Source organism: Fringilla coelebs, assembly GCF_963513975.1.
Source record: "Fringilla coelebs genome assembly, chromosome: 6".
Lineage (NCBI taxonomy): Eukaryota > Metazoa > Chordata > Aves > Passeriformes > Fringillidae > Fringilla > Fringilla coelebs.
Window position 1 is genome coordinate 49,120,860 of NC_140034.1, and position 16,734 is coordinate 49,137,593.

The 16,734-nt window shown below is 36.7% G+C and overlaps 1 protein-coding gene across 4 annotated transcripts in view; it reads left to right on the top strand.

The window, feature by feature from the left end:
• The window catches only part of USH1C (USH1 protein network component harmonin), a 46,681-nt gene that overhangs the window by 5,218 nt on the left and 24,729 nt on the right, over nt 1-16,734 (top strand). For all 4 annotated transcript variants that reach the window (XR_014616249.1, XM_084208235.1, XM_084208236.1 and 1 more), the window contains exons 3-14: nt 795-938; nt 1,431-1,569; nt 7,295-7,403; nt 7,500-7,524; nt 8,221-8,278; nt 9,061-9,164; nt 10,346-10,430; nt 10,825-10,884; nt 11,129-11,185; nt 13,173-13,315; nt 13,952-14,017; nt 16,513-16,637. Coding sequence is in view for 3 of the 4 variants with exons in the window: in XM_084208235.1 (XP_084064361.1) it covers nt 795-938; nt 1,431-1,569; nt 7,295-7,403; nt 7,500-7,524; nt 8,221-8,278; nt 9,061-9,164; nt 10,346-10,430; nt 10,825-10,884; nt 11,129-11,185; nt 13,173-13,315; nt 13,952-14,017; nt 16,513-16,637 (1,115 nt within the window). In the remaining variant the exon portion in view is untranslated. The remainder of the gene's footprint in view (nt 1-794; nt 939-1,430; nt 1,570-7,294; nt 7,404-7,499; nt 7,525-8,220; nt 8,279-9,060; nt 9,165-10,345; nt 10,431-10,824; nt 10,885-11,128; nt 11,186-13,172; nt 13,316-13,951; nt 14,018-16,512; nt 16,638-16,734) is intronic.

Here is a 16,734-nt window from a genome sequence, read left to right on the forward strand (position 1 = left end):
AGAAATATTGCATCCCAGGAAATGTAAATTTAAAGAAAGGGAACAGTAAATAATACAGAAAAAGTTTAACTGAGTATTTTATAGGAATAGCTCTGCTGAACCTTAGCTGTTCCTCCACGCCTGCAGCTGCACAACAAAGTATATTTTGTTGATTATAACCATCTCAGTGCTGACAATTTCAAGGAGACCACTTTGCTTAGCTCTCATGAAAGAGATGTTTACAACAGTTTATCTTCTGTAGGTTTTGTGGATTAGTTAATCATCCTTCAGATTTGATTTTGAACAAAAACTGGAACTTGAAGTCTTTGCTCTAGCTGCTGAATATTGTGAGGTTTTTTGTCCTGGATTGAAACAATTTGTCAGTCCTCTAAGTTCAGGAAAGGAAGGAGCTTGTAACCTATATTTGTTTACAAGGATCCCTAATAGAAAAGAAACAAAAATCCATTTGGCAGGTATGTCTAATCTGGAAAGTTATTTTCAAATGGTTCCATAAATCTTGAGAGCACTCTGAGAATGAAATTGCAGATGTCATCTATAAACGTCATGTGCATGACCTTAAAAGATCAAGTGAATGTATAGAAGAATTCACAGGTTTTGAAGCAAGTGTTCTTTATTTACAGAAGGTTTGCTTTCTCAGGGGCTGATTTGCTTTCATCAAACCAATATCTGCATAAATATGGGAGCTTGAAAGGACATGCAAATATTGAAGCCATGTACACAACAACTTATAAAAAACTGAGCTTTTTGTTGGTGTGTTGTTTACCTGTGTTTGTTTTGTCACTGTGTTTTTGCAGGTCTATGAATCTCCCAGTGCTTGTGGGGGACCTAAAACTGGTGATTAATGAACCAAGCAGGTTGCCTCTGTTCGATGCTATCCGCCCGCTCATCCCATTAAAACACCAGGTGGAATACGATCAGCTTACACCCAAACGGTCACGGTGAGACAATGCAGAACAACAACGAAACAATGCAGTTAACTTAAATAAAAAACAAGAAATAATGAGTTTACTGGGGTAAATTCAGAGTAAATTATTGTTCACCTGTGTAGATTTGGGCATAGTTATTTTACTTTTGCTATATTTGCTAGAAGTACAGCTACCTGTACTGTACTTAAATTGTTTGCCAAGCAGTTTAATCTAGTAAAAGCAGGGTAAAGGAGTCAAACCCAATGTTTTCTCATTTTTCTTGAATTTAATAATAAAAAAAATCTTATTGCTCTAACCTTCTGAAAGCAATTTCAGTGATTGAAAATATCTTTTCATATGAATAAGCTTGATGGTTTTAGTTAACACACATCCATCCAAACTTCAGTAAACTTGCTTTTTTATGCCTAAATTATATAAGAGAAAAATAATGTCAGCTTTCATATGAAACATTACTGAGAGAAGGTGTTATGCAGCTGAACACTCAAGTGTTTTCCATTTTTGCAGAAAGCTGAAAGAGGTGAGATTGGATCGATTGAATCCTGAAGGGCTTGGATTAAGTGTAAGAGGTGGAGTGGAATTCAGCTGTGGCCTCTTCATCTCCCAGTTAGTTAAAGGAGGACAAGCAGACAATGCTGGACTTCAGGTAAGAAAATTCTATTCATGTTAGGTGCTAAGGATTGTTCTTTAACATTTAGAAATTGCTTTTGCTAAGACACTCTGTCTCTTCTAATAGAATTCCTGAGATATGTAAAGCAATGCCATGGTAAATATCATTATACTAGTGGTGAATCAAATAATTTAAAATGTTCATTTTGCTGTTTTTATTGATGTGTAAACCTTTTTTGTTTTTCTTGTTTGGGATATGCTAATTTTTGAAGGTTTAAGGTTTTCTGGAATGCTTATCCTTCATGAGTAGCAACAGTTATATGTAAGCAGATGGAAAGAAAGATTTCTAGACTGTGGAAGAGTGCTTTAAGTTGCTAAGTTTTGATTAAATGTAGAACAGAACAAATCAATTCTAAAAGTTTAAATTCCATCTTGCATAGATATAATTTCTGTAATGAAATGTTTACTTGAATTGTATGTATTAATTGTGGGGGTTTCAGTTTATGCAATAAAAGAAAAACATATTTTTTACTATTCCCAGTGTCCTCTGTACTGCATAGAATTTCACTTTTTGTGATTGAATTTTGGATACGTGAACTTGCCAATAAGGTTGGCAAAAATAATTATGTGTAGAAACACTGCAATACTTATGCAATTTACAATAATGAAGTTTTGGGTGTTTGGTTTCTTTTGAATGTGGCATTGCTTAGGGAAGAGAGAAGTGAGAAATTGCTATGCCAAATGTCTGCATCTTTCCATTAGACTTTTAATCTGGTAAGGTGTATTAAAGGTCTGAATTTCTGACTGGAAAGGCTAATATGCCTGGCTACTTTTAACTTGTCATGTCTGAATATTTGCTGTAAGTATTGATGGCCAAGGATTGTGTTTAACACTAGTCCAAAATATATTAGACTAGCAAAACTCATTAAAATGTTTAATTAAGCTAGCATGTTTTTGTAGATATGCTTCAGTATTACCTCACAAATATCTTAGATGAAAAACTAAAAATAAATATCTGTCAGCAAGGCAGTCAAAGTTAAGTTTCCCTGTTTGCGTCACTCATGCTGAAAGCTTTCTAAAATTTAAACTGTTCCTCTTTCTGTTTGCATGCATGTGCATGCCCTTCTGTTTGTGCATTCATACCTATATATCCCATTCAGAATCATGTTTGAATTAGTTCCATCTTCTGTCAGCCTGCTTTGCACAGGTGCACGACTGGCATGCCTGACAGGTGCATCCAGGGGGATGCTTTGCAAACTCCTTGGAACAAAACCACAAGTTCTGTGTGTAGTTTGAACTGAGAGGGTGTTAAAGCTCAGCACAAACCTTGTGCTCTATGTGTTCTCAGCCTAATTTAAGCATGGGATTTGCCGATGGGCAACTGCAGAAAAGGACATTGATGCACCCTCCCAGTGCATCACTTGCACACATCAGTTTGCACTACAAAAGTTCATCGTCCGCATTACGCAGCAAGAATGGGAAGTGTAGACAAGGGAGCTGTTCCTGGGCTGTGATGAGCTCAATAGGAGAGATTCCCTCTGCTTCCTTCCTCAACTGCTAGAAACTTGAGAAAAAATCGAGACCAGTCACTTATATGGCTTTTGTAAACATCTTCTGGAAAATATTGAAAGGCACTAATGGTGCTGATGAATGAAGGGCTTACTAGCCACTGCCTTAAATTGCCATTCTAGTAAATTTGTGTTCCTGCTGTATTGCAGCTCTGTTTGTTTCACAGTAACATTTTGACACAATCACTGCATAAGGAGACTGATGTTCAGCTGTTGTGCTCTTATTGGGATGTCAGTTTTCCTGCTTTCTCTTTACACAACAGAGCCCCTTGGTTTTCTGTAACTGAGGTCATTGTTGGACATGTTGGTATCAGTGAGGCAGATTGTAAAGGATCTTTGGGCTGGAGTGTATGAACTCTATTATAAACTCAGAACATTATTAGGGTTTAGCTGGCAAAGTAGGGACAATAAGGGGAAAGAATGCTTGAGACTGATTCTGAATTTGTCAGGGTTAGACTATATGAATTCATATGGCAGATGGTGCTGTGCAGCTCCTCTAACTGCCTGGCTTCTGGTTTTTGATACGTGGTGTTAAAGCTCAGCCTAGAGTGCCTGAATAATAGGTGGCACTGGGCGCTTTCTGAACCTCACTGAATAACAAGACCTGACAGGCAGCTCATTGTTCTAAATTGTTGTCTCACAGTAAAGCCAACTGCTTCTGAAATTTCACCCACCTGATTTATTTAACAAAATCTCTACATATTTTCAATCTGAAAAATGCAGTCTGAGAAAGGTATAATGATTTTCTATTATACCATCAGTTTTACGTCCTGCTGCTTTTAAAATTTCCAGTTCAAATTGCATGTTTTCTCCTTGAGGTACTTTGCAAGTTACATTAAAATGACCAAATAATAATGAAGGTTCTCTGTGGCACTTGTAGGTTTGACCCTTTTTTGACTACAGTTTCTCTAAAAGACACAAGTGTTTGTCCTTCCATTAAGAAACGGACTTCATCTCTTACCCTCCCCCCCACCTCCCCCACTGCTTTTTGATACTTGAGTGTGAGGATTCTGCTGAATACAAAGAGTTTGGTGGGAATGATGAAAGTGGAAGCAGTATACAAAATGGGAAATTTGAAACAGTTGATGTTATTATATGAAGCCCTTCAATTTCCTAGAAGCACTAAATATTATATTTCTCGGGTTAAAAGTTAGAAATAATAGGCATTTACTTGAGAAAAGTTAGGTTTGCATCTTTTTTCTAAAAAATCTGTCATCTCTCTGTTGGATAGGGAAAGGGGAAACTGTGATATAATACCAAAATAATTGTTACTGTTCTACTCTGCTCAGTCCCACAGACTTTTATCTCTACAGCTCTGATTCATTAGCTTGGTATACAGTGATACCTGTACAAAAGTAACAAAATACATGAAAACAGCTATTAATTACCTCAATATTAGATACCATTGTTCAGGGAAAGCTGTTCAAGTATCCTAAAGAGAAGCAGTTTGCTGTATGCCTATATATCTCCTGTAGTTCAGCCTAGATTGGGCTATTCGTAAAGCAACTTCAGTCATTGTCTGTCATCAATACAAATGTCATTAGGTCGAGTGAAGAGTGTCAAGTTTCAGAAATAAGATGACAGTCTAGTAAAGGAGAGTGTTAAAAATATCTGTATGGGAAAAGCTCATTCCTGTACTGGAGGGAAAATAAAATATGCTCTTGTGTGCATTTATAATTTTGCAAGTGCCTCTTGGGGAGATGAGAACAGATTTGACTCAGTGAATGCTGATATCCTCAGAACAACCTGAGTTCTGCTGGTACAGAAGCCCCAGGATGGCACTGTCATTTGCAGCCCTGGAACTGGGGGTTTCTGTGTGTTAAGGCATGGCTGCCAATAACAGCATGATAGGTTACCCTTTTAAAGAGCCAGGTTTGTGCAAACCCAAGCTCCATGGTCAGTTACAGTCTGCATGATGTGGAAGATGTGAGTAAAGGGGGGACCTTGAACTAAAAGAAAACCAAACAAAAATCCCACCCTCCCCCTTTGCCACACATGTGAAACAACAGAAGATGCATAGGGTGGATGGACATGGTTTTGAATGTTTGGAAGAGCCAGTTGCTTAAGTGAGTGACAGCAAGAGCTGTCAGGGATGTAACTATAAACTGCAGACCTCATGTGCTCTTCTTGTCTGATTCTGTATTTTACCACAGGTTGTATGTTCAAAAGCCTTCCTTGCTGACCTATTTCTGCTGTTACTAAAGATAATTTTAAGAATCTGACTGTCAAGCTCTCAGGAGTGCAGGCCATTGCCCTGGATGAGTTTTTTTGGATGCCCAGCAGAGGGAGTGGATGTCCCGCTGGTTAGGAGCTGGGACCACAGTCCTGTTTTGCCTCTGTGAGAGTATTTTGTTCTGCAGGACAGTTTTGTTTGCTTTTGTAACCTTCTGATGCTGTGTTGTGTCAGACAAAAATCCTCAGCTTCAGTGGAAAGTGGGACCATGAGCAATGCTGGTATAGTAGACATGTTAATGTTTTGTGCAGTGTTGCAGAGAATGAGACACTTCCCAGAAGAATTAGAAAAGTTGTGAAAGGAATAAAGATATGCTGATGGTTTGTTTGGTTTTTTGTTTGTGCTCTTTTTTTTTTTCCAATTCACCAGATCACAGTAGGAAGATTCAAGGCATCATTACAATATGAAAAAAGGCAGAAGGTGATAGCAATCCTAATGTCCTGTTACACAGTGTCGTGTCCCTTTGTGTGTTAGTCTCTAGAACACAGGCTGTATTGAGGAATTTCTACTTCCAATTCCACTCAATTCTCTCATATAAAATGAAAGCACAGAGCCTCTCATAAAGTAATTGTAGATTTTTTTTTTATGAGCTTGCTAATGCATTCCACCTAAATTTTGTTGAATAAAAATATAGTTTCTTTAGCTTTGCTGAAACTTGAAATCCACATAATGCAGATACCAGCATGGAAAACTTAAACCTAAAGTGAAATTTGGAGGCTTGACACTTGAGTCTTTAAATGGAACATTTTAGGCGATCATTAACTTGGGATAATGCAGCCATGAAACCAGACACATTTGTGAGGAGGCATGCAGAGTTTCCTTGACTGAGAACAAAGTCCCATGCTGTTGATGTTAATGAGAAAAGTCTCATCAAATACATTTTTCATAGCAAATATTCACAATAGTTCAGAGGAAATGCTACTGGAAAGGATCCAAAGTGTTTGGCTTTGTCCATGTGGAGATCAGAGGTATAAGATGGTACGGTTGATGGTTTGTTAAGGTAATTTAATGGTAATCATTTGTATATCTTACTGTGCAGTGGATTGATCTGCATTGATAATGGAAGAAATCATGCACTAATTTTCATACAGCCACATCACGTGGTTCACGTCAAGTACAAGTCTTAGTTCATGGTGCTCCAGCCAGGACCTGGCATTTTTCATTGTAATCTTGAGCAGATAATAAGGCACTCCCTAAAATGAAGTAGGCAGTGTCTTCATCACTGATTCCTTCTCAGCCTAGCTGGGTAGGAGGATCATTGGGCAGAGTTCATAAAAACTTGGAAAATTCTCTCTAGTCATCATAGCTTATCAAATTTGGGTTTATATTAGAGGAAGAGAAACTTTTTGATTGTACTTTGATAAATAAGATTTGAAATTTTATAGAAGTGTTTCTGTTCTACACTATTGAATTGAACACTGCCAGGGAATGTCCTTGGGGTGCTGCCATTGGATTGCCAATAAATGTTAGCGAGATCCCCAAAGAAAGAAAAAAAGATAAAATCCCTTAAAATAATGCATTTTCTCAATCCAGAATCAGGCAAGATAATAAGACTAAGATTAGTTTCCTATTGATCAAATATATTAAGGAAGATATCTCAGAAAACATACGGTAAAAGCAAACTTTAACTTCTGAAGTATAAAAGAAAATAACTCCAAAATTATTGGAAGTAAAACACAGACTCTTGTTTTTAAGGTAATCTGTGGAATACAAATCTGCTGTATAGTAGATAGTAGTTATAAAATTGTTATTTGGCCATTAATTTGCTCTTTTGGTGTTTGGTATTAATTCAAAACAAATACAGGTAAGTCTGATCTGACATTACCTGAGATTCAGAAAGTATTAGTGAATAGGCATTACCTAATCTTTGCATCAAAATGATTGCCAGATTGTATTCAATCTTAAAAACTTATTAAATTATTATCTCACACTTACCTTTTCTTTTCCTCTTCATTTGTGAGGTTGGAGATGAGATAGTGCGCATAAATGGATATTCCATTTCATCATGCACACACGAAGAAGTCATCAACCTCATTCGTACAAAGAAAATCGTGTCCATAAAAGTTAGACGTAAGTAACACCAAAAATCACCTCTATCACCAATGATTGCTATTAATGAATTGCTTGTGGCCTGCAGAAACCTAACAAAGTATTTTTCTTTTTCAGATATTGGCATGATACCTGTCAAAAGGTAACGGCTTTTCTTTTGAAAACAGATTCATTTTCGCCCAACCTCTTCTATCCCAAGAATCTGTGTTTAATTATGAAAATGTGTGAATGCTGATTAAAATGTCACATGCTTTTTAATGAACAGGCAGATGTCTTGCTTGATGAATCTGTTATTATACCAGTTGCCTACTTAAATGAACGAATTTCTATTTCCTCATTTGTCACAGATATCTCCTGGAAGTTTAATTATCAATGCACCTAGCTTAGCAGAGAGCTCCACTGCTTCCTTGTGTATGTAGCATTTGATGATGGCTTCATAGTTTAGAAAAATTTAAAATCGCTTTGGTCTTCCAATTTTTGTTGAAAAGCTGAATCTTGAAGTGGAGTGTTTGGGAAATGTTAATGACAGAAGGTGTCACTCTGCATAGCCATTTGTGTAAGATGTTGGAGTGGTTACGGTTCATTTGACAGTCTTCCTCTGAGTTTCCTAAAATTGTTTCACCTGAGATGTCTTTATCAATTTTATATTCTACCTTTACTAGCCCAAATAATTGTACTCTTGTTTAATGTTCTGTTTAAATTTCTGGAAAATAAACCAAATATAAATGGTATCCAAAGAAAGTTGTGGATGCAAAACAGAAGGCTCCATTCCAAAGTGGCTTCTGGAATACCTTGACATTTATTTTGTCCCATTATTTTAATTATTTTTTCCTTTCAGTTCACCAGATGAACCCCTTAAATGGCAATATGTGGATCAGTTTGTGTCAGAGTCTGCGGTAAGAGATCAATATTTTGTTAAACATCTTCTGGGGAATCTGTGATGGTTCTGAAGCACTTTCTCCTCTGACCTTATCAGAGAAGCTATTGTATGCATTACTATAATGCAATATCTTGTTGAAAGTATTCTGTGAGGAATATCTTTTGTGATATGGAATTATTCTAGAGCTATTAGGTAAGGAAAGGGCAGGACACAAATGAAATTGCTTTTACTCAATAATTGCTTCTTCATTTTGCTTGAGCTTATTAACTTCCCAGGCTGTAGTTCTACTGCATAAATCTTTATGAGATTATTTGGCCTATTTTAGGCTTATTAGTGGAGGAATTACAACTTTGAATGCAACTTTGATTTCTAAGGGTTGCAGAAAAGAAACACCGCAATTACTGTTCTTTTGCTTTCAGGAAGAAAGATTTACTTAAATAGTGAGCCTTATCATGTATTTCTCCTACCCTTTTGTCAGGGAACAATAATCTAAATTATTATTTTTCCATATCACTTTCCTCTAATTTTCCTCCACTCTTTTCTGAAGACAAAATTTGACTATTTAAGTATCTTCTGCAAACAGGTAAGTTCAGTCTTTCACCTCATCCATGCAGCTCCACTGAAATGACTCTGCCTCACTCGTTTCCAGCAGGATAGGACCTTGGAGCCTTGAATAGGACCTTGAATCTTATCTTGATGCTGGCTGGGATTCATCCTGGCTGCATGAAATTTTATAGTAGTCTTGATATGAATTCAAGACAGAATTAACATCTGCGGCATTGTTTAATCCCTCTACAGGAAGGAAAGGGCAGTGTTGCTGGACTTGCTTCTTCTGGAGGGAGAGACAATAAAGAGAAGAAAGTCTTCATTAGCTTGATTGGTACAAAAGGCATGGGATGCAGGTGGGTACATGTTTTTTATTTAACGCCACTGTTTTTTAAAGCAGACGCTCAAGGCAGTTATGTCCATCCTTCTTGGATATGATATCAGGAAAATAAAAGTCCATGCTGGATCAGGAAGGCAAACTAACAGTAGGGTGTCTGTGGCACATATTACATATTTTTAGGCAAAGTGTAAGTTCCTTTGTTAAAAGTTCTGTCATGAAGAAAAAAACGTTAAATTTTAAAAATAAGAGTTGACTGAAAGTACCTTAGTACAACTTGTCATGGAATTGGATCTTTTAAATGCTTTTACATTTTTAAATACTTAAACATGCTGTTCAGTGATCTAGCCAATTCCAGCACTATCCACTGTCAGGTTTGCTCTCTGCCTTCTCTGGCTCTTTTCAGAACTAAAACACCATCACAAAGCTATATCCAGCTCCTAAAACTAATCTTGAATTTGCAAGATATTTTAGAAATATGATTCTGGGATTCTTAGACTCTTTGCAATACTTATGGAGGTTTTGGAGTGAAAGGATATTGTAGGATTTCTTATATATTTAGAAATATATAGTTGTGATTATCTGGACTTTTTTCTCCTGTAATTTGGAGGATGTAAAGGTTTTTAAAAAATAATTTACAAACCTGGAGAGGTGGCTCAGCCTCACTCGTTGAATATATAATCTAAAAAATAGTTCCTGTATCTAGGCCCAGCTTAGATTGCAGTTTAAAGTTCCTGAGCTAGATGTTGGCCTCTGGATGAAACATCCTTCTTGCTCCTAATAAGTAATCCTAACAAAACAACGTTTATACATTCAGTATCTTGCACTTCAGCAAATAATTAGTAATTCTTCATTGTGTTGCTTGCTCACTTTCAGATATCATTAGTGCCCCAGTCCTTTAGACAGTGTAGGTCAGCATACATATAAGTTTCAGCATGTAAGGTAAAATACAGAAGATTAGGTGTTTTTCTTTTAAACCAGTTTTGTGGGATAGAGAGTGGTAAAATAAGATGATAAACCACTGTGTGTGTGTACTGGTAAGTTTTGGTGGTTGTTTCAGAATTGGCTAATACCATACATATTATTCAAGCAAAAAAAAATTATGAAGAAACAACTAAAACTACTCACTGTATTCCTGATAAATATTGTATTCTAAAAAAATTTTCCAATTAATGTTTGGGTTTTTTTTTTCATTTCCAGTATTTCCAGTGGTCCAACACAAAAACCAGGCATTTTTATCAGCAATGTTAAGCCAGGTTCTCTTTCAGCAGAGGTGGGCTTAGAGGTGAGTTTACCACCTTCCAAGGTAGGTACCACAAGGAATTCTTGTTTTGTATAGACAACTCCAAGGATTCCTGGGAATTTTTTTCCCCATGGGAAAGAAATATCTGGTGATAACATTTCAAACAAAGCTAGTTTTCTAAAATTTTAAGAACATGAGTGACCTGGGTCAGACCGACATTCCTTCAAGCTGAGGGTTTGATCCCAAGCAGTGGCAATAGCAGATCCCGGTATAGGAGTATGTGCAAGCCTGACCAGTTTCCAGTCTGTTCCCCTTGCACTCTTCCAGTAGTCATGATTGTTGTGTGTAGGGTGTTAGAGAGCACATTTCTTTCTGTTTTCATTGAATATATGTACTAACTTAGCATTTGTACTAAAATTTGCATTAATTCCTTTAGGTTGGTGATCAGATTGTTGAGGTGAATGGAGTGGACTTTTCTAATGTGGATCACAAAGAGGTAAAAGTCTTCCTCCCTGGATTTGTAGTTGTCAGCTTATTAAGCATCTGTCCTATTTTCCTGTCCACAAAAGTATGTTCTTATTCTGGGCTATTAACTCAAGGGATTATATATTGAACATGGTTTTGGATATTTGCATACCTCTCACTGTATGTAGTTCTGGCATTCCAGCCTTGGTAGCTAGCATTATACTGGCCTTTTATCACTTCCTTCACGCTGATTTTTGTTTTGTTTTCATTTGCAGGCTGTCAGAGTGCTCAAGAGCAGCCGTACTTTGACTATCTCTGTGGTTGCAGGCGCTGTAAGTAGTATATTTGTAGAAGCAGAACATTTGTAAGCAGAAAATTGCTATGTAACTAAATAAATGGTAAAAATAAATGGATAAAAACAAAAGCTGTGTTTCTGTATAAGATCTACACCTCTGTCAAACCAACACAGTTTTGAGTGGCATGTTATTCTTTCATACCACACCAAGTATTGTCAAATAAAACATGATTGTGGGCCAATGCAAAATCATTCCCTTGACAAGGAATGGAAATTGAATTTATTGTAATGGTCTCTCATGTTTGAGAGCTTCTGTTCTAATAGATATCTGCTTCTGCTGAAACATGAAAGGTGAATTGGATTGGAGACAAATAATTTTTAATCCTGGATAGCTGGTGCCTTAGTCTTATTCCAAATTAGTTCCTTTTGTAACTGTTTATCTGATCTCATTAGTGTATTGACACACTGAAAATTGCTCAGTTTTTCATTTCTACTGTTCTGTGCAACAGAATCCTAAGCATTTGGGGTCTAATCTAAAGCCAGCTGAAATTAATTAAATCTTCCCTCTGTCTTCATTGTTACTTGCAATAAATGTTTTAATGTTTTTACTGCTTTAATCCTTCTTATAGAAAGTATGTGGTTGTATACAAGAGGATAATCAACTTCCATAGACTAATCAAAGACCATGTTTTCTAATTGCCCTGCAACTGAATTAAATAGGGGAAAAAAAAGATTTAATAAGTCACTTCAGCTGCTTCCTAAGGGCTCATGTATACTCTGTAGCTACATTAAGGAATTAATAGTTTATTTGATCTACTCTTAGAGTAACAAAGGATGAAGTTGTCCAAAGGCACTGTAGAGATTATTTAATGAAATACTCTGGGTTAGTTGATTAAGCTCCAGGAATTCAACATCCTAAAGACTTCGTTTCAACTCCCAGTTATATTAACAATTTAAAAAATATGAGTTCTACCTCAGCATGCATCACTGGGGTGGCATCCTTAAAATGGCAAATTGTTGCTATGGAACTCCTCTGTCCCTCAGTCCTTCACCTTGCATCATCTTCTCAATAGACATCTTTGACTGGAGAACAGATAGCATAAGGAAACAGTTTCCCTGCTGTGGTGCAAAGACATTCCTCAATGCCTGGTTTTGTTCAAGATGTCTGCTTTGCACTTTAGAGACAGGAAAAATCCTACATTGCTAATTAACATGGGATTCTAATTTCAGAAATGAAAATTCGATCAATGTTATCAAAGTATTCTACCTGTAGCAGTATGGAAATATCTTTCTTGAGTAGAATATATTGCTAGTGTCTTAATTGTAAAGCAAATGAAACCAACTGAAACACATAAACTGAACAAACTGAAATACATAAAGCCAACTGAAATACATATAGTGTACAGTGTTTTGTGGATGTGCATTCCCTATATTAGGGCTCCAGAATGATGACACATTTCTGCAGCAGCCAGGCAAAGATCATTAAAACACAGCAACTGTGTTTCACAGGTTTTTTACAGTAACTTGATTTCACATTGGGAATCCTTTAGTGTTCTGTTCTCTGCCATTTCGTTGCTCAGTGAGGTTTCAAGAAAGTATAATGTGAGTTTTTTTCTGAGTGACACACTGAGCATAAATTTGGTATGACCCCTATAGTGTTGTTGCTGACTTCAGTAGTTGCAAACCTTGTCTGAGGTGTTTTGTACATAGTAACTGGGAGGCTGAAACTAGAATAGCTCCTTGGAGTAAGCAGTCAGGTCTTTGAGACTCTTCCAGGGTGTGTTCCTCAGGAAGAGCAATGTGAGGAAATGGCAGATGTGCTGTGGATGCTGACAGTCTGGTCAGAGAGAAAGTCAGATAAACTTTCTCAAGCTCCCCCAGAGTAATGCCTGGGAAAGTTTATTTGACCAGACTGTCAGCATCCACAGATGTGCTACTATGTAATTGGGTTTGAATTATTTCCAAGAAGAACTGCATTAATGAGATATTTTCACAACTGATGGGGGTGGTGGTTTTGATTGCAGGGCAAGGAACTGTTCATGACTGAAGAAGAAAGACAAAGAGAAGCACGTCTCCGTGAGCAGGAACGCCAGGAGTTAATGCATCAGAAGAGGCTTGCACTGGAGACCAACAAAATCATCAAAGAGCAGCAAGAGAAAGAGAGATTGTGAGAACTCTCTATAGGACAGCCTGAAAAATTTTGCTTAGATTTGGAGAGGGCATGGAAGACAGGAGCAAATAATTATTTGTGATATTTCTCACAGAAGAGTTGAGAAGATTCTCAATTTAGATTAACTTTGTTTTGTCTTTGCAGAGTCTCTGCTCATAAAATGTTTGTCCTGTGATGCTCTTGATATTCTGAGCTTTCAAAGCTGATAGCATTGAAAGCCATCTTAAGTAGAAGGGTCATGCTGCTCCCTGTCATACCCCAATGATTCAGTGTGATATTCATTATTTTTTTGATGCTATTCACTCATGCTTTATTTTTAGCAAGACAGTTAGAAATTTTAAACTGATACAAAAACTCACTATAGTCTTGCCTCAGAAGTAGGTTGTGACTTAAATAATTAAGTAGATGATATGGCCTTATTATCCCTGTGGTCAGGAATGTCCTCAGGGTTCCTAGGAAACCATACTGAACCTTTGGTGTCTTAAAGATGACTTTTAAAACAGAGCATTTTCTCCCAATACAAATGTATTTACTGTTTTTAACTTTAACTAACTATATGCTGACACACTTTGTTCAGGTTCTTACTCAGAAAATACTATTTTTATCATGTTGTCCTAATTCCACTTATTATAGAAGAAAGCTGGAGATTTCCCAGAAGGCTGCAGAGGAAGAGGAGAGATATCGCAGAGAAATAGAGCAGTGAGTAAAACCTTACACAGGCAATGTACCACTTGGAAAAGGATCCTTTGTGTATTAGACTAGATCTGGCTGAAAACATTCTGCATGTTGCTTTCAAATAAAATTCCATTTAGCTAAATGCAGGATCCAGTACATATCAATAAGTACACCGCAGATAAAGAATAGGAAACTGATCTGAAAGTCAGCACCTGTAAACATGAGGATTATAAATAAACATGAGGCAATAATAAATTCAGTGTGAAGTTGAAGTTGAGAACTTATTTTAAAGGTATTACTAATAAATAGAGAAACTTAAGATTAAGGAAATTTTCTGCCCCAGAACTTGTTTACTTTGTTGTCACTGAAACACTAAACTTAATTCTAAGAGAAAAAAAGCAGTTTTGCTAATAAACAGATCAGTACTATATTTTTAACTTAAGCATTCTTTTACATTTGGAAGTTTGAAATTAACCAGTTGTTATCCCAGTAATTAACTTTCTAAATGATGCTGGGAAGTTGCATGAAAATGCAAATTACAGAGTAATACCTGTTTTGATTCAGCCTTCTAGGGCTGCAATTGACCCTCAAGTCTTTGGCTTTGCCTCTTTGACATATGAAGGGGTTTTAATTAATTTAATTCGTTTGAGTCTCTTTTCATGTATCTGTATTACCTAAAATTTTCTGATAGAAAAAGAGCAGGGAATTCAGAATTTGTAAGGTGCATAAAGAAATATATTCCCCAGCTGTCACAAGAGAAGAATTTTCTGGCAGTCCTGCTGTGGGCTCTACAGCAGCACGTGGATGAATTCTTTGCATTTCCCTTTTCTGATCCCAGGGAGTTCTTTATTTGTGGCCTATATAGAAACTCCTGCAATAGCCAAAAGCTGCTATAAAAGCAGGCCATCACAGGTGAAGGATGATTCTGTTCTCCAAATCTAGATTGCCTGTCTGTTATAATGGATGTTGGATGTCTGCTGTGTTGTTCTGCACTAAGAGCATCTTTGCTCACTCAGGGAGGGCTTTCATGCCCTGAGGGCTGCTCAGTGTAAAGTCTAGCACAGCTTTATAGTTGCTTGTATAATTTTTAAGTGTTGCTCAGGCATTTTTAAGCTTTTCCATGTCACAATCCAAACTGTTAAGTCGGTGTCTATCTCCTGGGTGAGGAAGAGGGAGAATGGTAGAGGAGGAACCTAGATGAAATCTAAAGCTGAGATTTAATGAGCAGTTGTGGCAGGCTAAAATACAATGTTTTTCTGTATTAATTCTTTGTGAGTATTATGCCTTGTCTTCTTTTTAGAATCCTTTCTGCAGGAGTTCCTTGTATAAAGTCACTGTGCCCTTTTTTGGTATCTTCCATTTGAAAAAATTTCCTATGTGCCTAAATGGCAAAGGTCCCTAACTCTGTGTACTGCAAGTTACATTGTAACACCAACTTCTAAAAACTAAAATTAAATGAAAAAAAATTCTGTCCATTGTTCCCTGACAATGCCTCTAAATTTAAATAGTGAGCTCAGCTACAGATTTGAGTGTTTTGACACCATGTGAATATTTTTTCAATTTACTTTAGCTAATTTAGAAATGGAAAAGATAATCCAAATATAAATAGCATCATATATATCTAAGACCTGGTAAATTTTGGCACCACATTATCAGTTCAAGGCAAGCTATAGTCAAGAATAGATGTCAGATCATTTGAGGCGACATATATGAAGCTACGTGTTGTTGGGTTGTTCAGAACTTCTGCTGTGACGTACTTGGTATTTGCTGAATTTTTATTTGAAATGTCTTCTTCTCTGATCAAAGTGCCATACTAGGTAATTTACTTGTTTTGCATGCTCTTGTCCTGAAATGGGACACTCTCTGCAGCACCCCCATTCTTTATCTGTACCTGTCTATTCCCCTCTCCTCTCTTTTTTATTTTTTCCCTTTTTTTCCCTAGAATATGGAATTTAATATGATTTCCACTTTAACAGTATTTATTTATTTTTGGGAAGAGTCACTTTTTATGGCAACCTAGAACTATGTGTTTAGGAAGCAATCGTCAAAATAGATTTAAAGATAGAGGAGTCACATGGTTTTTAGGTACAATTTGCCATTGTGACATCTGATTTAGGTGTATGGTAGGTATTCTGTCACTCAGTGTTTCAGTTTTTCTAGTAAGTGATTCCAGTCCTAAAACTTGCTAAGTGAGAGATGTTTTTTACTTCATTCAAGGTGACAGTCAGTACTGTAGTGTGTCACTCATGGCTTAGTATCATTGTGGGTGTTTATATAACAGGCCTTAGAAATCCAAATATTAAATAAGAATATCTTCTCACACTGTACTTTACAAATTATTTTAGTAGCTTAGTAAACGAAATGGATTGATGAGAAGAATTCAGTTATAAAGAAGGAGCAGTATATTGTGCTTTATATTCAAGAGAAAAACAGAGATGCTGAAATATGATAATGGTAATGAATATATACTGATGATGTTGGTTTTGTACTCAATGTCTAACTGCATTTGTTTCCTCTAGGATAACAGCTGAGGAAGAGAAATTTAAAAAGGAGTGGGAGGAAGACTGGGGTCCTAAAGAGCCGCCCAAGTCTCTAAAAACTGTAACTGCAGAAGTGCACTCTGCCCCTCGTTCCAAACACAAAAGTAAGTAATTGATGTCAAATTGCCTCCTTACATTTGTCTCAGACACATCACTGAGCTCAATTGAACATACCACTGGTTTGTCTCCCAGTTAAGCTAG